This window comes from Chamaea fasciata, unplaced genomic scaffold, assembly GCF_029207755.1.
Source record: "Chamaea fasciata isolate MVZ Bird 193981 ecotype frontalis unplaced genomic scaffold, bChaFas1.0.hap1 SCAF_13, whole genome shotgun sequence".
Classification (NCBI taxonomy): Eukaryota; Metazoa; Chordata; class Aves; order Passeriformes; family Sylviidae; genus Chamaea; species Chamaea fasciata.
Window position 1 is genome coordinate 18,642,039 of NW_027094098.1, and position 23,746 is coordinate 18,665,784.

Below are 23,746 nucleotides of genomic sequence, written 5' to 3' on the forward strand. Positions count from 1 at the left end.
GACTTTGAGGGAATTTTGATGTTCATACGGAACCTGTCGCAAAAATAAAAACATATTTAACACGTAAAAGGGGAAAAATAGATAAATCTTGTTTTAAACGCACCAAAACATTCTCTGTAATAAAATGAATCTCTGAAGCTGTACTTCTATTTAGCTCACATTGACACGTTCTTCTCCAATATACTCAAATATGCAGCTCATAATCAAGTTTTCTTCTCAGAATGCCAATTTAAATACAAAAAAAAATAAATCTGTAAGTTATTCCCTGACTTGAAGCACAGCCATCTTCTCAAAATCCAAACAGTGGTTAATGTTAAAATTGGTAAAGAGAGACATGGCTATTTATATTTGTTAAACCCTAATAAGTCAATAATTTTAATTGAGAGCGGCGGACTCTCAATTTTACTCAGCAGTTCACTCTGGACAGGGAAGATTTCCCAATTTCCAGCCCTTGTCCTTCCTCCTCCCTGGCTTGGCTGGTGTGGAGCAGCACCCTCAGTGTTTTTAACCCCTTTACCTGGGGGGATCCCTCTGCTCCTCCCTCTTGGATCACCCAAACCCTTCGGGATTTTCCATGAGGGATCCTTTAGGAACTCCAGCTTTTCTCCTTGGCTGCTGTTAAAAGAACTTCCTCCTCTTCCTCTCCTTCTGCATTCCTCCAGCATCCAGCTCCTGAGCTCCAGCAGAAGAGGTAAATCATTTGTATTCCTCTTCCCATCTCCAGATCATCTTGAAACCTGTCTAGACATTAAAGTGATCTGTTTGCTGCGCTGATTATTCCACTTGGCTGTACCCCCTATCCTAAAACACATAGATTATGCTGAATTAAGTCCAATTTCATCCACAAACCAACTGATTATTTCCTCCCTTTCCCTCATTATCCAATAGGTTCTAAATGATAGCAATAAGCAGCAACGGCATCACCAAGGAGGAAGGGAATGATCCTCATTTCACACCGAATCATTCACTTGTTAAACAATAAGCCTTGAAATTGACTTCCCCTCCTGACACCCCTGCATGCACAAACGCAAATAAAATGATTACAGGCTTCATCTCGGGCAAAAAAAAAAAAAATGATGGTCATGGATGGTTCAGCTAATCTTAAAGTCACCCTGGAAGTGTAGCCTTGCTTGTTCCTATTTATATTGGTTAGGATTTCACCTGGTCGTGGTTTAAATCCGCGGCCACCCAGGTCAGCCCAGAACTCGTCCTGGATGCTCTATTTATTGCTGCACTGCAGTAAAAGGGCTATTAGAAAAATCCAAATATTTCCTGACAGCTCTCGGGGGAAATCTACAGTTCATAATTTCCTTTCATGGTACTATTAATACTTCCTGACAGGCTGAAAGCCAGTTGTTAATAACCTGGCAGATTTCCAGGTTCTTGTCTAAAATTATCTTCAGTTTCATTTCTATTTTTTTTTTTGGTTTTTTTTTTTTTTTTGCAAATCTTAACCCCTGATCCAGAATTTTCTGAGGCAGGAGTGGCAGGTGGATGCCCTGGTCCCCTTCTGCAGGTGTTTGTCCAAGTCTTGAACCTCCTGGTTCAAAAGAGCATCATCCAACTCCAAAACTCCAGTTTTACTCAACTCCACATTCCCTTTGGTGGGTTGGTGAGTTCTCTGTGTTCGGTGGGCAAAGAAATTGCCTTTTTTGTTGTTGTTTTCAAGGTTGTGCCTTTATTTTATTTTTTTTAAGGTGTTGTGAAGGCCATCAGCTGGAAGGCCACATGTGTAAGAAGTGCAGCAGCAAAAATAATAAATACTAAAGATACTGTTTTATTTGAAAGGAGAGCCCCATAAAGATATCACAATGCCTTTAATATGGATTTTAATAAAAAGATCTGGGATATTGGATGTGAAGAAGCAGGAGATTAAACCGCGAACACGCAATAAGAGACTTCAGGGTGGCACAAATGAAAGCATTGCTGGGATATCAGGCTCACAGAGAAACAACTGCTGCACGAGATCTTGAAAGAGATGGAGTCTTCAAGATATCATTGTAAAAGTTTATCAACAGTTCCTTTATTAACCTCCGTATCTTTGAAGAAACCTGCTCACTGTCTTTTGATGATATTCTAATTTTGATCCTCTTTTTACTGAAGAAATGGGAATTTTGCTGCTGACTTCAGTTGAAAGAGAATCATTTTTTTTTTTTTTATCACTATTACACTGATAATGCTTGGAAGGAGGTTTTCCTGAGCTTTTGCTCATAGATATGAAGTAGATATTAAACTTTTCACCTGGGAAGAACAATGTGTGCTCTTCATTCCCAGTGTTTGGGTGCCATCAAGGTCTGCAGCTTTAGTGTTTGTGAACACGTTAAAAGAAATGTGACAATTGGTTTAAAAGTGATATTGTCAGATTTGGTAGATTTAACACTTTCAAAAACTGTATTTCATAATGTATTGAATTGAAAATTGATCCACCCTTCCACTTCAGCCAGGCCTTGGAAGCCTTTCTATCAGACTTTTCCCATCTCGATGTTTGCTCAAAAATTGCTGCAGTCTGTATTAAATCTTCTTGTTGGAAATCATCTTTATGATGAAAACTTCTAAATTCCAATTCACATGGAAAACATTCTCTTCTGTAATCCCCACAAATCTCTGAGGGCTGAACTGGTGTTTTCATCCCACCAACACTTCCAGGACAGATTTCACACAGGTGTTGGAGGTCTATTCCCACATACTTAGGGATTAAAATGAGAGCAGCAGTGTTTTAGCCGAGGAATGAGCAATCAGCCCTTTCAGGCTGATTACTGGCATTGCACAGCGTGTAAATTTGAAAAAAATGTGTCAAAATCCAGCTCCAAATGTGGTTGTATGAGATAGCTGCACCTGGGTCCAGCACAAGGACTGGGATTGCGTTATAATCTGTTATATTTATTGTCACTTCAGCACTTTGCTGGTGAAAGACATTTGAATGCTGATTTGTCAACAGCACAACCCACTGGGGTTTCTATCTTTCAGTCTTTCTATTTGGGTAAAATACAGCAAATTCTCTCATTGACTCTTGCCTGTAGGGACAGGGATATTTACAGCTGGGAATGGCCACAGAGTGTTTGCCTACTGCACTGGGCCAGTTCAGATACTCATGAAAAAATGAATGAATGAATGAATGAATGAATGAATGAATGAATGAATGAATGAATGAATGAAAGAGCGGATCACCCTGAGACCTTTCCAGCCATTCCAGTGGGATCCTGGAGCACATGGACACCTTCTGCAGTGCACTGATGGCAGAGCAAGGTTTCTCTTTTCCTGCATCCTGCTTTAAGCTCCCCGATTGCCGCTGTGAAAATAAAAACACGGGGGGAAAAAAATCAAAATAATTTAAAAGATATTTAAATCCTGCTGTGGCTTGTGTTAAAGAACGTGTGAATCCTTACAAGGATGCTTAGAATCATGGAATGGTTTGGGTTGAGAAGGATTTTAAAGCCCATCCAGTGCCACCCCTGCCATGGCAGGGACACCTCCCACTGTCCCAGGCTGCTCCAAGCCCCAATGTCCAACCTGGCCTTGGACACCTCCAGGGATGGATATCCAAAGATTTCCCTTGCCAGGGACATTTCAAGCTGGTGAATCCATCTGGGATGGTGAGTGAGGCCTCATCAGGAGCAAAGCCCATCCCATTTCTCCTCAAACGCCTTAATTTGGGGAGCCCAAGACAACAAAAGCCTCTGTATGTCCCACCACGTGGGATCTCAATGTCACCTGAAACACAGGGAGCTGTTTGCTCGGATCTAGGAAAATGTTTTCAAAACAGAAGATTTAAACCCTCCCCGAAGGCTTTATGCACTGAATTTGAATTGCAGACGAGCCACAACGTTTTCAGTTTCCATAGGAAAAGTAAGCAATAGCAGTCAGGAGTGAAAACCAAATGAAAATCCAAGTCCTTTTGTGAAGGAGGAAAAATGGGAGCGATCAGTATCGGAAACCTTTGTTAAATAGCACGGGGTGCTTTTCTCCCTCAAAATACGGTTCAATAATTCTAAATAAGCAGTAAGCACTCCAACAGCATACGTAAATCTTCCTGGAGCCTGGAGAACTGGTGGCTTCTGCTCCAGCTCTGGTAGCTGCAAGTGTTTGCTATTCACTCTGTTATGGATATCTGGAAAATAGTTTGAGTGCAGAAAGCGCCTCAGGGATGAAAAAAAAAAGTTTGAAAAGAAAAATGTAGCTGTATATCATTGGCATTCATGAGAAAATTCACATCCGATGCCTCGGAATCAGGTGCTCAGGAGACAATAGAGAGATCAGGAGTGATGGTGTGCCAGGAATGCAAGCCCGGCTGGGACAGGCTCAGCTTCTTCCCTGGCACATGAGGAATACAAAAGCGTGGAAGGCCAAATTCAAAAGATAATATAGACGTGTGGAAGCTGGTGGGAGGGAAAGCTGAGGCTGCAGAATAAAAAACGTTGTCCATGCACTCCCTGGGTTAGAGACTTTCTCCCTGCATTTCCATTCCTTTCCTCTCCCATCCGGATCTCATTCTACAGGTGGTCACACCAATAAACCAGTCCTGGAATGAAGCTCCTCCAGCAGCACCACTGGGGAATTTGGCCCCAAATCCCTCTTTGTTAAACATTTTGTCTTCCACCAGGTCAAAAAAGCTGCTCTTTACGCAAACACAGCTGCATTTTGCCATGGGTAAAAATGTCAGTTTGCTGGAATTTAGCTGAGAGCAAAATCTCATCATTCCCAGGGCCTGACAGGTTTTACCCCAGTTGAGTGTCACATCACCACCTGAACCAACTTTTGCTTCCAGAAAACTGAACAGAAAATTGTGGCAGAAGTGGGAAATGGGGCCTATTCTTATGAAAATTCAGATGACACCAGAAGAGCCTTTTGTCTTTTGTCACAGATTTGGTCTGGGAAATGTTTTGTTACTCAAAAAATAAGTGGTTGTAGAAATTAAGGGTCTTGAAAACCAAAGCCTGGGCACCAGGTTGGGCTCAGTAAAGAACAAGACATTGGCACTTAGGTTAATGTGTTAAATATATGTCAGATTATTTTAATTAATAAATGAATCCACGGCCTATTCCCTTCTAAATTCCAAGGAGAGCAGGTGTTCAACTCCAACCTCCAGCCACACACCAGAACAGCCTTTCCTTCCGTGTGCCAAGTGCCAAGTCAACACCCAAATCCCACTTTTAAACTGAGTTTTTCAACATCCCAGATGTCCAGGAGGGAATGCTTGATTGACAGCAATAGTTTTGTGTAATGATATTACTCCTGCAAGGAGAAGCAGGTGCTGCACAGCTCATCCACACAGAGCCATTGCTGACCTGGGTATTTTCCCCACCTTTTTCCATTTATTCACATCCCCGTGTGTTCCACACATTTGGGTGTCTCAGGAGCAGATATGTCTCTTCCCCCACAGATAAGAAGTGAAAATGATGAATATAAAGTATCTGAGGACTGAGTTTTCTCCTATGGACTTGTTTTCTCTAATGGGAAAACAACAAAAAAATGATGTTGCCTACTTCTGTAACAAACATATTTGTATAAATTACACCCCACTGACAAATGGGCATGCAATCAGGATTTTTAGGGGGAAACGTAATGTTTTCCCCATGATCATATTTAACATATTTTGTTTTCCATCCATCTCTCTGCTCAAACTGTGGCATAACAATTAGAATAAGTGATAGCAGCACATCCAGAAAACAAAGGGTATGATGGCAGAATTTATCTTGTTACATTTCTTGATTTAACGCCAGTCTGGGATTTCTGGTCTGAACCAGATTTTTCTTATGCTATAAATATTTCAGTTTTTTCATTTATTCTTGATTTAGTTTGACAGTAAATAATCCCATGGAAGCTGCTGTTGGAAAGATGTTGTAAAAATTATTAAGTGTCTGCTCGCCAGTTCGGTCCTTGTGTTTGTCAAAGGGAAGGGAGTGAAACAGTTGGGTAACTTAAAGGAAATATGTGTGTATGTGTGTTTGTGTATTTACAGTAATGCCCCATAATTTGCAGTCCTGGGAGCGGAAGAATTACAATTCTGAGGACTGATCAATACCTTGTATGAATACAAGGAGTTTGGGTTGCATATTCTAGATATTGGCAGCTGCAGGTTCTTGTTTCAGGGTTCCAAAAGACTTGTCCAGAACAAAACAAGAGGAGAATAGAAAGCCCGGGAGGGTTTCAAAAGGATATTTCCTTGGAAAAAAAAAAAAAAAAAAAAAAAAAAAAGATGGGTCCTCTTAGAAAAGGCAGAGTCTGACCAGTTATTTGGCTTTTATTAGTTTTTTTTTGTTTGTTTGTTTGGAATATTTTTTATTTGGAATATCAGGAAGCATGTGAGTAACTCTGGATGAATGGTCTAAGTCCATTCCTCATTTCCTTTGGCAACCCTTGCACCTTTAGAAGGGATTTCTGCACTAAATAACTCCCACGCCCAATGGGCAAGGACCAGACTCTGGATATATTTGAGAGATCTTGAGGAAAAGGAGTTGGCTGGGACGAGCACTGGGGAGTGCTCCCTGTCCAAGAAAACAACCACGGAAAAATACCCAGCACCGGAAGCGAATCCAAAGAGAAATGCCAAGGAAAGCGCCTGGGAATGCGCAAAACTCGCGGCGATAACTTCAGCAAAAGGGGATAGATTGCAGACAAACGCTGGTTGTTATCTGCTAACAGCCAATTTGGCATCCACCGGGACGATTTGTCAGCAAATGGGCAATTTGAGCCTCCTCACCCTGTGGTGCTGCTGCACACACAGGTCCTGGGTGCCTGGGGAATATTTTCCCTCCTCTAGGGAAAAGAAAAAAAGCTAAAACTGGGACAGATAAAGTCACAAAATTAATACAGGAGGAATTAGATGACATCTAAGTAATTAATTAAAATCCTAGCTTACATTTTTTGTTCTGAAGGGATGCATTCTGTTCAGGAAGGACAAGGGAAAACAAATCTAAAGTGTTGTTTTGTTTTTTTTTTTTTTTTGTCTCAGATATCACAGATATGTACACGAGCTTCGAGACAAATATTGACAAGCAGGAGAAAGGGTGTGAAATAAATATGATGTGATTCAATCAGGAAAAGCACCAGGTTTTCCACTGGAGCAGAAATAATCAATGCCTGCCTTCAGTATCGACAGGTGGCTTAAAGGAGGGGTTGGAGTGGAACCTGAACCGGAGGAAAGTGCTCTAAAAGAGCACCCGAAAGTATTAAAAAAATGAAGGAAATATTGATTGAGGGTATTTAGGCGCAGTTACTGCTGCTGGGGGCAGGGTTGGTATAAAAAGGTACAACCCAGCTCGTCCTCCTCTGTTTCTGCTTCGACAGAATTATAATTTAGTACTTTTTAATCCTTTTCCTTTCAAACACTTATAAATTTTGCAAATGTTCTTCAGTAGATCACAGCTGTGTGCGAAGTAGGACATCATGAAAGGCTAAAAGAAACTCTGGGGTTTTTCCATCCTTTTTTTTTTTTTTTTTTTTTTTTTTTTTTTTTTTCCCCAAAAACTTAGGAGCTTGTCAAGTTTTGATCATTCCTCGGGTTTTTGAGGGACCACCTGCAATTTTTAGGTGAAGTTTATAGAAAATATGAACAAAATTCAGTCCCTTAGAGAAACGGGATGCCTTCCAGAAGATTTAGATTTCCTAATTTCCTAAAAAACATCTCTCTCACTCCTATCAGCAATAAGTTCCAGGGCAACCCTGGATGAGATCTTTTCACACTGCTGTGAAAAATGAGACAAGTGAGAAGGGAATATGGATCCATAAGTGTGGCTCATAATTGTAATTTCTCAGTGGAAAAATTTCAGCGCTTAAAAGGTTTGGAATGATTTTACAATTTTGTAAACTCATTTTATTAAGTGATTTCTGGTTTCAGCTGCTTTGTGAACTGATCCCCACCAGCAAATCTCTCGATTGCCCTTGGGAGGTAGAGGCCAAACAGATACTTTTTCCTGGCTTAATTCATCGTCTGTTGACTGAAATGTCAAAGGAAATTAGAGGAAATTGTTATGTAAATCCTTACGGGCTGACGGTTCGTTTCTGAAGGATAAAACTTCACAGACAAAAGTGTTTTTTTTTTTTTTTCCTTTTTACATGGGGTGTGTGTGACATTGTGGTCCCTTCTCCTCCCGTGGGAGACCAGTCGTTTTGCATCAGGATCTGCTCAGGTTGCAACACATTCACCAAAGGATCCTGGATCAGAACCAGCCCACTGTGGGATCACAGAATCCCAGACTGGTTTGGGTTGGGAGGGGCCTTAAAGATCCAGAGCCACCCCTGCCATGGGCAAGGACAGCTCCCACTGTCCCAGGCTGCTCCAAGCCCCAGCCAACCTGGCCTTGGGCACTGCCAGGGATCCAGGGGCAGCCACAGCTGCTCTGGGAATTCCATCTCAAACCCTCCTCACCCTCACAGGAAACAATTCCACCCCAAAATCCCATCCACCCCTGCCCTGGGACAGTGGAAGCCATTCCCTGTGTCCTGTCCCTCCATCCCTTGTCCCCAGTCCCTCTCCAGCTCTCCTGGAGCCCCTTCAGGCCCTGCCAGGGGCTCTGAGCACTCCCTGGAGTTTCTTCTCTCCAGGTGAACATTCCCAGCTCTCCCAGCCTGGCTCCATGGAGAAGGGCTCCCTATGACTGAACAAGAAATATCTTAGTTTGATGAAGATTTAGGAGTTGGGAAAAGGCCATTTTCCCACACACCTTTTCTCCCATCCCAGCACTGTGTGGCACAGGGACCACAGGCAGATTTTTCTCTCCTACTTGGAGAAACTCCCCTCCAAGAGAACTCTGTGCCACATGGTGGTGGATGGGAGGAATCCCAACATTCCCTGTGATTTCCATTCCAACTTTGTGTCCTTTTGGAATTATTTTAACTCCAGGATGATCCCATCCTGTGGGCTTTGTAGTGTCTGGGTCTCCAAATGATGCAGTAGAACGTGATTTTACCTGGGGAAATCTGGGGTATTTATTTGGAGTCTGTGCTTTAATTGCCCAATATCTCTTCCTGTTTTTGCAGAATATCCAGGTAGTCACAGGAAGACACACTTTGCTTTCTTCCACTGATTGGATGGGAGGAATTTTTGACCTTGGAAAGTGGAGATGGTGTTGCTATGGAAACTAATAAGTCTGCTGCCATTCATGAGCTGCAGCACAGGTAAAATGTTCCACTATTAGTGTTTGTGATTGATAAATCTCTATCAGTGTCATAATTCTTGGAGAAAGGAGAAGCAATTACCAAAATTAACAGCCCTTTTTTTGTATGAACAAGTGACTAAGGAGCTTTTCATTAGGCTTTAATTTTAAACAACTCCAGGTGCTGCCTTTGAACCAGGAAAACACTTTTCAGGATCATAAGAAAGCTGGAATCCAGGTAATAGCTTTAAAAAACAGTCCAAGCTGTAACAGTGAGAAAGAAAAACAATTGTTACTTGGGTGACAACATCATGAAAACATTTCTTGGCCACAACATCAGCAAATGAAGCTGGATTGAAAACCAGACCAGTCTGGAAGCACTGAATTAATGGCTTTGATTCCACATTTCACATCACACCCTTCAAGTGCTTCCACACGAGTTGAAGTGTCTTTAAATCACAGTGAACTGAAAGGCAAATTAAAGTATTTATTGATGAAGTCCAAAAAATGGGTGAGAACCATAAGGACTATCAATATAAATACACAAAAAAGGAAAGAAAATCTTGCTTAAAGCCCAAAGCAAATGCAAACATTCCTGCTTTGCCTCCTGCTGGAGTGATGATGGACCCTCATCCTCCCACCCTGGGCATCCTGACACTCCTCAGGTTGGGATCAGAGGACAAGGTGTGGTTGGAGGAGGCAGGAATTCGTCCCCCCGCTTCTCCTTCTTGAATATCCCTCGTGCTTAATTAAAATATCAACAGTTTGTAACATATTGTGAGGTAAAATGTTCTTTTCTGCCTGGCTGGGCATTGCTCACAGTGAGGGTTTGGTATTCCGAGTTCATTCCTTCCCTGAACCTTTCTTCTAATTAAAAGCATATAACTTGACAATCCTGCTTCATAAAGCCATAAAAATGGGATTAACTCGTGTGGCTCATTACAGCCTCGTCTCCAAACAGGCTCTGAATGGGAACTGAACTCTTTGAGGTTATAATGAATTTGGGGATGGACTGACCCTTCACAATTGGCCGTGATAGAAACCATGACAACTGACTTTTGTCTCCAATTAATGTATTGAACTCTAAATAGCCAGGATATTACTCATGTACTTACAAGGAAATTGTATTAAAGTAACCTCAAATGATACTTAAATTAATTATGTAGTGCATGAGTCAGCAGCTGTTTGAAGTGAAGAAACAGAGCAGAGGGCAGACTTCAGTAGCATTTAAAAATACAATTTAAATGGAACTCGATGCTGTTTTATCTAAACGTGAAATGTAAACCTCAAGATTTAAAAAAAAAAAAAAAAGTAAACCTCAGGATCAGACTTTCTGTTAAATCAATACAAGGTTGCTATTTTAGTAACAAACAATCAGCGTGTTAAGGACTAAAAAATCTTGGAATATATAAAATACTGTGATATATGAAATATTTCAAGTGAGCAGTCGCTCATTTAAGCCCAGTTTTGCTGAGCTAATCTCAACAACCACGTGTTTAGGACCCAAATCTTCACCTTAATTCCCCACTGCCCCACTCATCCCTCTTGGGTGCATCTCACAGATCATTCCCTTCCTTACTACTCTGAGTAAACCGCTTGTACCCGTCTTTCAGAGCACAGGATTCCCTGTAGTTCCTTGATTTGTTGGGAAATTGATGGTGGGCCTGGAATCTGAATCACTGGAGGAGCAGGGCAGCTGAGTGAGGGACAAGATATTCTTACACCCATGATCTGTATCTCCAAAAAGAAACTTTTCTTTCCCTTTTTATTTTTTTCCTTTTTCCCCAGGCTTTCATTTTTGAAACTTTTTGTGGTATCTTCATCATTCTTGCCAGAGGATCATCTTTAACAAGCCCACTCCCGGGCTTTAAACCTGAGTTAAAAGATACTGGGAGCTCACTCCTAGATGAACATGTTCGGCTTTTCAAGACTTAAAAAAATAGCTGAAAATGTAAATGTTCCATATTCCCAGGCACCAGGAGTAGCTCACAACGGCACTTTTGTCCTGTTCCTTAATTAAAGGAACAGCAAAAGCTCCCACTGACTTCACTGGGATCAGTTAATTTATGCCTGGGTATAAATTAACTCCATTGATTTCAGCAGAGCTCCGCTGATTTTCGCCCCATGACATTCTGAAATGTGCCTGATGGTAACAGTCAAACTGCACTTATGGCAAAACTTCTCTGATTTATCACGTGGAAGGTTCACATCAATTCAGGAATGATGGGAATGAGTGGGAGGAGGAGGAACCAGTCCCGATGCTGAGCAGAGCTGTTTTGTGGGCTGGAGGATGGAGAGGAAATTCAGGGTGTTGGATGGCACTGGTCACTCATTTCCTCCTTGTTTCTACCTCACTTCTACCCGACATGGAGAATGAAAATGATTTTGACCCATAAATTAATTTACAATCTCAGGATTAAATGTGCTGTGCAGAAGAGCTGGGTATTATTACCCACACACACACACACACAAACGGCAATTCAATTACTCAAAAATCCAACTGCCCTCTATATTCTCTTTATAGGCAAAATCGTGGAAAGAATAATGTTCCCTCCAACTCTTATTTTCCAGCAGAGCTTTTTTATGTGTGTCAACGAGGGTCTTTAGGGTTTTCTTGCAGTGCCTTAGGGGACAAAATAAAATAAAGTAATGCATGCACAGTGACACAGCGAGATTAGATTTTTTTTTTTCTTCATAACCCATTGCTATTTAAATGAGATAATCTGATCTAAGCAGAGCACCAGAGGCAAGAAGGGTGATGAAGATAAACTCAGAGATCATTACTTTAAATTCTGTGTACTTGCTGTGGGGATGTACAACAACCATCTCCTGACATCGTCGAAATTTAAACATAATTTGATATGAATATGTTAAGAAAGAGCCTTCACTATCTGGATTAAAGATGAAGACAGGAATTTGGGAAGTTGAAATGAACAGACCTGTCCAAAGTGTTCAGTAAAAGAAAATAATTGTCTCTTCACACCAGAACTCTCTTACTTTTACCTCCTATGGCTGCTCCTGGATTGTGCTGCTTCCCCTGGAGTTGTTGTGCAAGGCAGCTTGCCAAGAATATCTTAATGAGGGAAAATTTTATTTCCGTCTTTAATATCATATTTCTGTCCTAAGATGCACCTGAGGCTGTTCTTTGGGTGTGGATGCCAGGTCAGGTTCTCCATCAGGCTGGAGGAAATTTCCTCACCTCTCTCTCTCTCTCCGCTCCCTCCATTCTCTCCTCTCTCAATAAGGAATCACTTTTTGATTATTTCAAGTGTCTGTCTTCCTCCCGGACAGCTGATCCAAATTTCCTGTGTCCCTCCTGCTCCTAAAGGGAGATGGCACCTCTTTGACCCGATTCCTGGTGGCTTCTTCCCATAAAATAAATCCATGCATGGAGAGGTGACCTTTGTGACTGTCCTTTGTTCTGCTGGTGGTCTTGGCCCCACGCTGGAAGCAAAGGGAATTTCCAGGATTAAAGACAAGGAAAAAGCAGAAGGGCAGTGAATTCCATCAGGCTGTGGACGGCAGAAATATTCCAGTCTGACCTGCCTTTTGGAAATGAGGCATCAACTGCATTTTTACACAGCCCTTTTTGGCCTCCTGCCTCCAAATCAATCGAAGATGCAGCCACAACCTCCCGGGCTGGATTTTTGGCCCATCATTTTGCAACAGTTAAATTAGAGAGAGACATTTCCTGATGTAAAGTGTCCTGATCCTCCTCTGGGTCACAGCAGGATGAATATTGAATACATCACATCCCACACTCTGCCTGCAGTGTCTCGCAGATTTATTGTTGGCATAACAGCACCTTTAGGGATGGAACAGCAGACCATATATTTTAAGACAAGTGACATCTTTGCTATTTCTAACAGCAAAATGTGGAGATGAACTAGTCCAGCCTGGAAATGTTCAGGCTTCCCCGAACAACCAGAGGCATTTGGAGATCTGCTGATGAGTCAGACACTGGTATTAATTAGGTGTCCCTCAGACAGCAAGGAGTTTTTAATGGTTTGGGGAAAGAAAAAGCTGGATTCCTGACCTGCAAGGTTGTGGCAGGACATGCAATGGCCTTCCCAGGACAGGGAGCAGTGAGGCTGGAGGATTTTGTTTCCGTGCTGTGGGGTGCCAGGGGGTTCAGCTTATCCCAGCTCATCCCAACACCAATGAACAACAACCATCTCCTGGTGCAACAAAGGCAGGAAAAAAGGGGACCCTCATTCCCTGAAGGTGCCATGTTCCATTTATTACATTGCTGTTGGATTATTTTATTACATTCAGGGAATGTGAGGGGGTTTGAAGCTTTGCAGCAGACAGACACAAACCCACCTCAGGGTTTGCCCTGACACCAGTGCCACTCTCGTATTTCCCAAGGAGTCCACACCACCCCAAACCTGGAGACAGGGAATTCTGTTTAATACTCCCTGCCACAGGCTGGACTCAGTCCACAGCAGAATCTCCATCATTGTGCTCCATCTCCCAGAAAACCCCTTTTTTTTTGGAATTCTCCTGAGTGCAGGGCCCTGTGGTGGAGAAGAGGTGAGGGCTCAGGTGCCGTTTTGAGGGTGCACTTTGAGACTGGAGCCAGCATCGATTTCGCTGTCAGGGAGATGTTATTTACGGTTCCTGGAGTGAGGGGGAGATGCTGGAATTCATGGGTGTGAATTCACCAGAGTTCTATGTTTTCTACACGGCTCTAGTCCCTAAATTCTCCAGTCTGAAAGGCCTTGTCTATTTTTATGCTGGTTTAAATAATTATTGCTTCCCAATCTTTCCAGTTAGTTGCTTTACAATATTTTTCCCCCCTTTTATTTAAATTTTACATGATTTCTTCCTGTTTCATATCAAACCAATTCATCTCCCAGCACAAAAGGCTCATTAACTTTGTAAAATAACATCCTGGTACTTTTGAAGTCATTAATTTTTTTTTTCCACTTTTTTTGTTGCAACGGCTTCAAAGACAATTCAATTTTACTTTATTATCACTGCCAAGAAGTTGAAATTAGCAGGTGATTAAGCACTTCAAATATTTTGAGCGTTTTCTATTGTCAACAATGGCAAATTTAAGTATAAAGAAATTAAACTTAAGAAGGCACAATAATTTATTACTGAAACAGTTTATTGAAGCACAAAATCTTCAGGGAAAATTGCTGGTTTTAAGTAATTGCTGAACAAAGAGTAGGTTTAGGTCAGATTTTAGAGATAAATCGTTCCCTAAAAAGGGTCGAGGCCCTGGAACAGTTGCCCCGAGAACCTGAATTTTGAGATTCCCCATTTCAGAGTTGCCAACATGGATTTTTTTTGAAGTTTAAGAGCCAAATCCACTCCCTTCTTATCGCCACAACCAATGCCTCAATTAAAGATCTGACACTTGAAACCTGAGATTTTATTATGGAGAAAAAGATGGCCATAAAATCATGGAATCGCTGAAGGGTTCGGGTTGGAAGGGACCTCAAGGATCATCTACGTCCTACGTGAAATAGAGAGAGAAACCCAGCTGAAGTCCAATTTTCCACTAGCAGAAATGAGAAATTTTTTTTTCCCCCAGAAATCAGACCTAGGAAATGCAAAAAAAAAAAAAAAAAACAAAAAACAAAACAAAACAAAACAAAAACAAACAAACAAACAAAAAACAACCCAAAAAAAACCCCCCAAAAAACAAAAAAAAAACCAAACACAAAAATCCCCCCAAAAAACCCAAAAAAACCCCAAAAAACCCAACAAAACAAAAAAACAAAACAAAAAAAACAAAACCAAAAAGAAAACCTCAAAAAACCAAACAAAACCATACAAACAAACAAAAAAACCTCCACCCCCCAAAAAAAAACCAAAAAAAAATTTAAAAAAAAACCCCAAAACCAACAAAAAACCCCCCCAACCTCCCCCACAAAAATTAACTCTCTTTTATTTTGACATGAAAAGCCTGACACGGGTGAAGACCTTGCCCACAAACTTTTAAGTGCTGCACCAATATCTGCGAAGTTTACGTAATCACAGGCTGGTCATCCCTCCCATTGTTTGCAGAAACTGGAAAATAAAACGTCGGGGGGGTTTATTGATTCGCTACTTCTTTTTCATTTAGCGCCTATTGATTGCTGTTTATGTGTGTGTGGTTTTTTGTTGAGCAGGAATTAACATTGAAAACTTCTTGGAATTCGCTGCGTTCACACCTGCTTGACATTCCTGGGGAAATCTGGCTGCCACAATCCCACTCCAGCTGGGAGGGGTTCAAAAAAATCGGTGTTTTCTCCTCTGGCCTCTTGGCAGCAAAAAAAAAAATTCATACACAAAAAACTGATTTTTAAAATGTATTATTATTATTATTATTATTATGGGTGGTGCTTGCCTGGGACCGAAAATGCGGTTACTCCGTTCATATTTAGGATTAAACTCTCAAGAAAAATTAAAAATGAAAAGCACCGTTTAATTGTCGCGGCATTGCAGAGTTTCAGGAACTGGAGGAACAACCCCACGCGCACCGCGTGAGGATTCCTGTCAGTAACTGCTGCGGTTGCTGGCACAGTTATCACAATGAACATCCAAAGGCAGATAAGGCTCTCCAAGGCTCCTCTTGCAGGAGGTGTCAGGGGAAGTGGAGGGTAAATTTTGGGTGTGGAGGCAGAGCTCAGGCACAGAGGGGACCTGCCGCCCCCATCTCCTCCCTGCTTCCCCTTGCGTGCCAAGTCCACCCTGAGGTGCCAAGGCTTGTCCTATGGGTCAGACACTGCCTAAAGTCCCACCTGGTTTTGCAGCAGGAGGAAAATTTATCAACTTTATTCTGATGTATTTGAGTTTTAGACCCTTGTAGAATTTTTGTGATGGCACTTTTCCCCCTTCTGCGTAGCGTAGCCGGTATTTTGCCCTGTGTTCAATATTAATATCTGCTTTATTGTTCTATTCTAATTACAATCTCATTATTAAAGGGGCCCTATGTTTTCCTGTGACAGATATTGCATCTCATCGTTAGTGGATCTCTGTTATTCCATGCTTATTGTTATTAATAATTTGTAGCAATTGGATTGGAATTACAATATTACTTTGCTAAATCACTTTTGCTGCTAATTAAGGCGCTGTGTGTGACACTGTTTAGCTCCAAACATCATTGTCCTGCTTCTCAGCCTGCTCTAATTACCTGTAACTCATTCATTTCGACTTAGAAATCAGGTCTTTTAATCAAACTCCTTTGAGCTTTGCCGTGGTGGGAGCTGCTCTTGGTGGCAATGAAAAGTTCTCGCGGACAAAGATATTTGTAATGACAAATGCACCTTTCACCGCAGCCCTGGAGCTCCTTAGAAACAGAATAATTGTCCTCAATGCTCCCAAACACAACAGCAGGAGGAGGGCTCTGAGGCAGAAGTGAAAGATGGCTGAAAAATCCCAACTCTTCAAGGTATCAGCGAGGAAATCGCTGTGGCTTTAAATTGCCCTCTCTGCACAGGACATCCGTGAGATCAGATCTGTCACACTGTTTGCTGGGGTAATATTTCCTCTGAAGAAGCAACATCACTTCGTTATTTGCCCGGGAACTTTGCTCACTTTGGCTGCCAGACAAACAGAAGACACACAAAGGTCATGCTTGAGCCACGAGTGAAAATTCACATTAATGGCCAGGGGGCTTCGTGGTGTGTGTCAGGCATTAGCGGGAGTGACAGAACCTCTGACATATCCTGAATATTGCAGCAGTTTGAGGAAAAGCAGAAAAAAAAAAAAAAAAAAAAAAAAAAAAAAAAGGGTTTATTTCTGTGCAATTCTTTCTGCAGCCGTTTTAGGGGAGTGCACAAAAGGTGAAAAAAAGGTGCAGATATTTGTGCTGGAGCTGTTCTGCCCACAAACCTGTGCACACAAGCAGCAGCTTCACCTTTCTTTTGTCGTGGAATCACAGAGTGACGGAATGTTTGGGTTGGGAGGGATCTAAAAGCTCATCCAGAGCCACTCCCTGCCATGGGCAGGGACGTTTTCCACTATCCCAGGGTGCTCCAAGCCCTGCCCAATTCGGCCTGGGACATTTCCAATAGCATCCCTGCATCCCAAGGAGGAAAGCTCCGAGGCAGGCAGGGATTCAGGCATCACTCCAGCATCATTCCCAAGCCAATGGAAGGTCCCTTCCATGGGAGGTTATTTCCGGACAAGTGGGTTGTTTGCCACCAGATTTCCACAAAAGCTCGTTATCATTTGGGAGAATTGTGTGGGAAAACAGCAACCTGTTAGAAAATCAGAGCGCGTTGTCCCTTGGGGTTGGTTCCTCCCCTGTGGAATTGCTGGGTGCCCTTGGCCAGACTGCGGTTTGTTTTGTTTGTACCCAGCAGGTGCCCAGGCTGCCACTCCTCCCTCCCAAACCTTGGGATTGTCTCCATCTCAGTGCCCTGAGCTCACCCTGGAAAATTTAGAGCACTTTGGAGTAAAATCTATCCAAACTTTGGCTCACGTGCTCAGGAGGCCTTTCCCCCCAGCCCCAAAGTGATTTATGGAATGTAATTTCTTCATCCTCTAACATTGTCTCACTTCATACACTTATGCCAAATAGTTTTTGATGATTTATTACTTTTCCTACAGCTTATAAAAAAATGGGTATCAACCCAATGTCAACAGAACCGTAGAGGTTAATCTCTAGTAACTTATTGAGCATTAATCAGATTCCTATTTCAGTCATATTAGTCTAAAGCTACTAAAATCACAGATGGTATAATGCAACTTAAATCAGAATATAATGTGATACCTCCAACTGCTGTTTCTATTTAGATTTATTCTGATTTACACTGCATATGGTAGAAATAAAAGACTTTTCTCTGAGTCTTCCTTGTACCTTTGTGAGTTTGCACAACACAAATAGTTTGCTCTAGGCCAGAGAAAATGTAACCATTTATACAATAGATATTGAATTCATATTTGCCTGACAAGTGACCTTATCAGCTATAACTTGTCATCTCCTAATTAGTCTACATTTATTTTATTCACTCAATTAACCCCCAGCCTCTCCAGGAGATAAGTTCGCGATACACAAAATTATGTGTGGTGCTGCAATTAAAATGGTGCTGCACATGTGCTCCACAAATTTGCCTTAAAGAAAGGTAAACCTCATTAATGTCCCACCAGCCTGCCTGCAAATTAACATGGTTTTATTGCCAGTGATGCCACTGGCTTGCAGTGCTCACTGGCAGGGAACAACAATGTCTTTTCTTCAGAGAATCTAAGAATAATCACATAAAACTAAGAGTGCACAGTGAGATTTAGAGAGAAGAAATTTCTATGTATTGTTAAACCTCTCCTTCCCAGAGAAATGCCCAAGTTCTTAATTAAAAAAAAAAATTAAAATTACAGATTAAGAAAGGTGAGCACCTAGAATCTGTATTTAAAAAAACCAAAATCCTATGAGCAGAATCCAGCCTGATTCACATTTTGTACCTTGAAATAACTTGGGTTAAGAGTTTTGGATAAAAATCTGAGCCACATGATCAACAGAAATTCGTGCAAATTTTAAAGAAACCAAACCTGAATCAAGATTTCTGTCCCAGTTTGATATGCATAAAATGCTTGTGCATATACACAACTAATTTATAGGAGAAACTGGGACCAAGAGAATTGCTGTCAGCCCAAAGGTGGATGTCCACTGCAAGTTAAAATAACAAAACAAACATTTATTGTGTTGCAGCGACATTTTACCCAGATGCCTGCATAGTTTCCGAGATATTAGGGATGCGCAAACACCAACACGCAGAAAATGAATGTAGTGAAATAGGACGTGCTGTAAATCCAGTCGGGTGCAATTACTGAGGAGAGGGAACATGGAACACCCTCCTCTCTTTGCTTTAAAACTCTGCAGTGTGAATCTCCTGGAATTAGAGCCGAATCCATCATTGATTATGTCATTCCCCAGAAATATGGCCTTGGGCAGGTTTGTCATAACTCTGCTGGCGAAGCTGCACCGTGGGCACGGCGACCATCAGTCAGGAGGATACAATTTCCCAACGACCACAAGTCAAGCAAATGTGTCCCCAGCCTTGTGGGACAAGTTCTGCTGGAGATGGATGGCAGCAGGATGTGATGTGATGGATGGCAGGAGCAGGGCAGCTCCTCACCCACCTCTGTGCTGTGTTCGGGGTTTAATCCGTAGGGAAGGACAGGCACTGCTGCTCTGAAATCCCACAGAAGCTGGGGAAAAGGGAAGTGCTGGCTGCCCATCCCTGGAAGTGTCCAAGGCCGGGTTGGACAGGGCTTGGAGCAGCCTGGGATAGTGGAAGGTGTCCCTGCCCATGACAGGGAGGTGGGACTGGATGGAATTGAGGCCCCTTCCAGTGCAAACCATTCTGTACTTAACAATTCTATGATCCAGCCTGAATTCAACACTCGCCCTTTTGTCTTCACATCCTGAAACTCTCCACCACCTCTACACCTCTTGATTTACTTTGATTTATAATCTCATCCGTATATTATTTTCACTTTTTGGATTTCAACTTTGCTTTTCATTTCATTTTGTCTTTGCATTTATTACCTTTCACTGCTCACATTACCCCCACAATTTAAACATTCTGTCCCAGCTCAAGTGATGAGAAGCAGCCCCTACATCGAGTGTCTTCCTTTCTTTGGCATCAAAACACTTCCCTTTTGTTTTTTTTTCTTTTCCCCCAATCTGCTGCAGTTGGAATTCCACCACTGGCAGAGATGAGATGACTAATCCAATTTCCCTCTATGCAGAGAGTCCTCTTGCATTTCTCTCTGCACTTCTACTTTTCCCCTGAATAGCCGTCATTTAATGCCCCGTTATCTTGGATGGCACTCATTTAGTGGTTTATTAAGCAGTAATTCAGCAGCCTGTTATCAGTTCCTACTAGAGCTGGGGAAAATATGCCAGCCAAGTGTGCGAGATTTCCGCAGAATTACGGCGGTTTTGTGATTTTTGGATTAGAGAAAAATCACCCCAAAGTAATAGATATGAAATGTTTTCCCTGCATTTCATTATTGGCCCGGTGCTAAAGCTCCCATCAGGCCGTTCTCACTGCAGATTGTCTGATTTTTATTTCTGTTTCCAACCCAAGCAGCAAAATTCTACAAAATCACAGAGAACTCAATGGACTGAGAAGTCCTAAACCCAGACTCACTTTTTCTCTTGAACTCGTGTCCTTTCTGAATGTTTCCATGTGGGGAAAAAGAGATAAATTAATTTTTTAGAGCTTCTTACAAACCAGGGAGTTGAAGTGAAATAATGGACAAGGGTATAAACCAAAGTGTAGAGGGATCAGTGTAAATCCCAGCTGGAAAAAAATAGGTTTGTGAAATAATTTTGTTGGTAGAATGGGCAAAGGCTTGATTGGAAATTACAGCTTCTAAAAGTTGATGAAAATAGTATTTTTTAATATTAAATCATTCCTGTTTCCTAAAATGCCTGGATTTTAACAAATAATGAAAGCAGAGATAAAAGGGAGGAGGTAAGAGGGTGACAGAGCAGCTGAATTGGCACCGGCCACAGAACAGCTGCCAGAGTTATGGAATTCTTCATATCTGCTTATGAAGAGCATTTCAGGTTCTGGTTTCCCTCTGGAAACTTGCACAGGAGACACAGGAGGAGAAATGGTGTAAACTCTTCCCATGGCCTGGCACTCTGTGCTCTCCAAGCTCCTCTCCGGGCTGGGAGTCTCGGGAAGGGTTAAACGGGACACCTCCAACCCCAGGTTTGGGCTGCTGCTCTTTCAGTGCAGCTTTGAAATGGTGCCAAATGTGGCCCTGGTGTCGTGCCTGAGATGTTTCCGCATTTTCTGAAATTCTTTTCCCAGGAAATTTACTGTAAACAAGAGAAATGTTTTGTAAACTGCACCTATGATTTCATTCCTTTTCCTAGGAGGGACTTCTTCTTGCTGTCCCTCTGGTCTGACCAACGTGAGTGAAGAGGTTTTTCTGTGTGTCACCAATCGAATTGGTCTGTGGGAAATAGTATAAAAGGGAGACACATCCCAAAAATAAAGGAGTCATTTTCAGCCTTCTGAAACTCAGAGTCTGTGTCGTTGTGGTGTAAAACAGCGTCAGCCAAACAACAGCATTAGGAGAGGAAAGGCAATGTCTAAATGGGATAATTTCCAGTTTTCCCTGGATTTTCAGCCTGCTGACGTGGCCAGCAACATTTCCACCTCACATGTCCCTGGCTGGCAGCCCTTCCTGCTGATCCCTTCTCTTTCCATCCCTGCTCCAAGGCAGGATTTCAGTGCAGCCCCATCAGCCTGCATTTCCCCTCTCCTTTCAGCTGGCTTTTGTTTTGTTGTTTATGCTGTCAATTCTTTTTTACTATTTTTTGGAGAACACATCAGATAAAGGTCATTTTTCCCCGAATGGAAAAGCACAGTAATTTTGACAGTGAGACGTTCCCAGCTTGCTCTAAATCAGAAATGTTGATATTAGCTCCTTTAAAATAGAGAGTGGAGACAAAAATTGCCTGAGCAACTCGATGGCTGGCAGTCATTTCGCAAAAAAAAAAAAAAAAAAAGGAACATTTGCAAAGTTATGCTTGTGGCTTCTGCTGAATTCCAGGGTGCCATAACTGGAAGGATTTTAACTTCATTTGCGTTTGCTCAGGAAAAAAAAAAAAATCATCATGAAGATATTAAACAGCCACAAAAGATGACGGCTTCAAATAGTGTCTTTTGGCTGATCCATAATCATTTGCCTTGGCAATTTTATTGGGGAACATTAAGGCTGATCACTAACTCTGTGTTCCTAATTATTTCTGAAGTATTGTGCTGTTTTCTGTGCTGAAATGCGGAACGAGCGGAGCAGTGGGCTGGTGGGGACTGCAATGTTCTAACTGGGTTTTAATCAATGAGTGATAATGAGAGCTTGTGTTTTGACTTTCCCTTCTTAATTGCCAGTAATAAAGCAGATCCTCATTGATGATATTTAGCAGAGTTCAGTTTCATTCATCTCTGTTTATTCTGTTTATTTGGAGAGTGCCTGGGAGCTTTCAGCGTGCTAGACACAATAACAGAATATACAATGCTAATTATGTTTTCCTTGCCTGATATTTTCCACAGCAGAGGATGATGCTGCCTTTTCCTGGGGAGTGATTGCACCTCCCTGATTTCAGCAGTTTTCTGGAATGCAGGAGGAGTCAAAGGATGAAACCATGTCCTGTGAAATCCCAACCACATTTTGGTGTTTAAATCTCTATTTCCCTTCTGCTACTCATGATAGTTGAGGGTTTTGTTTTGTTTTTTGTTTTTGTTTTTTTTTTTTTGTTTGTTTTTTGTTTTTTTTTTTTTGTTTGTTTGTTTTTTGGTGGGTTTTTTTTTGGTTTTTTGGTTTGTTTTTTTTTTTTGGCCAGGGTGCGAAAATAAGAATTAAACATAAATATTCTCAAGATGAGGCACATCTACAGGTGCTGCTGGTCAGGAAACTTCATCTTATCCAAACAGCCACAACAAAGCTACATGAGGTCTGATCTCTCTCAGATAGATCTTCACTGGCCAATTGTCAGTTTTGCAACCTGATTTTTGGTTAAAAAAGACCATTTGTTTTCCTAAAAGTTTAAGTTCCAGATTTAGTTTTGGTCCTTCAAATGGATGCCAGTACTGTGAGGACAAATGCATGTAAATCAGCCAGTCAATGCAATAAATATTTTGATAATATCCTGCCTGAATAATCTAATTTAAATCAGGATCTGCCTTAGGTTTAAAACGTTTTAAATATCCCTTGCATTCCTCTTCAATTATATGTAAGAAAATAAAGAGTTTTTTAATCTTGCCTGGATCATTGCTTGAGATGATTTATAGCCTAAGATTTTCTTCCTGAGTTATCAATCATCTGAAAGCAAGAAGTAGGTGGCAGCCTGAAATTTCTATATCAGATCTTCCTGTGTCCTGAGGAATTTTTGCCGTGGCGGTAATTTGGGCTACAAAAATAAATGGTCTCCACATGTTTTTCTATTATCTTCACGATCTCAATTATTTCTAAAGTGTTATCCCAGGATATAAACCTTGTTATCTCCATATAAAATCACTGCTGATGTCAGGGTCTTACAGCTAATTCCCGACTGGTTTAATCCATGCCTCTTCCTTAAGCCCTAGTGAGAAAAACAAGCAGCTGGGAAGGAGCCATTTTGTTCCAGCCATTCAAAATAAATAAACCAAATTTAAATAACTTGTACGAGCAGCTTAAACACCCACCTGCATTATAGCACTGTAGAATGGAGATTGTATCTGGATTTCTACAAGGTCTGGGACTCTCAGTGCTGCAGAACCAAACTACAACTTCACATTACAACAATTTTCCTGTCGAGCATAAGTGGGAATTACCAAGTGTGGCCTCTGGAAACAAAGAGGAATCACTGTTTGCTTTTAGTAAGTTCAAACTTTTTGCAAACCAGCCTTTCCCACGATTTCTCCCCATTCCAGTGTGGCTGGATCTTTGAGTGCAGAAATTCTACATTTTTCTCCTCTGTCTCCGCCTCTTTTTCCGAAGTCACTGCGTAGGAGCAAAGACCTCAAATGGGTCTGAAATGTCCCCAAATTCCTTTATTTTTTTCTCCTTGTTTTCTGTATAAGCAGAACTGCAGTTTCTCATGTTGTTACGTGCTCATTCAAGTCAATATTTCAATCTCTCACATTAATAAGGCATTGACAGGGCATTTATCAATAAAATCTGGGAGTCGTCACACAAAATTCCCATGACAAAAA

The 23,746-nt window shown here is 41.6% G+C and overlaps 1 protein-coding gene across 1 annotated transcript in view; it reads left to right on the forward strand.

Annotated features, from left to right (window-relative positions):
• CNTN6 (contactin 6) overlaps window positions 1-23,746 on the forward strand; it is a 124,460-nt gene that overhangs the window by 13,968 nt on the left and 86,746 nt on the right. Inside the window, exon 2 of the mRNA XM_066195180.1 lies at window positions 8,980-9,117. Coding sequence (XP_066051277.1) covers window positions 9,063-9,117 — 55 coding nt within the window. The 5' untranslated portion in view covers window positions 8,980-9,062. The remainder of the gene's footprint in view (window positions 1-8,979; window positions 9,118-23,746) is intronic.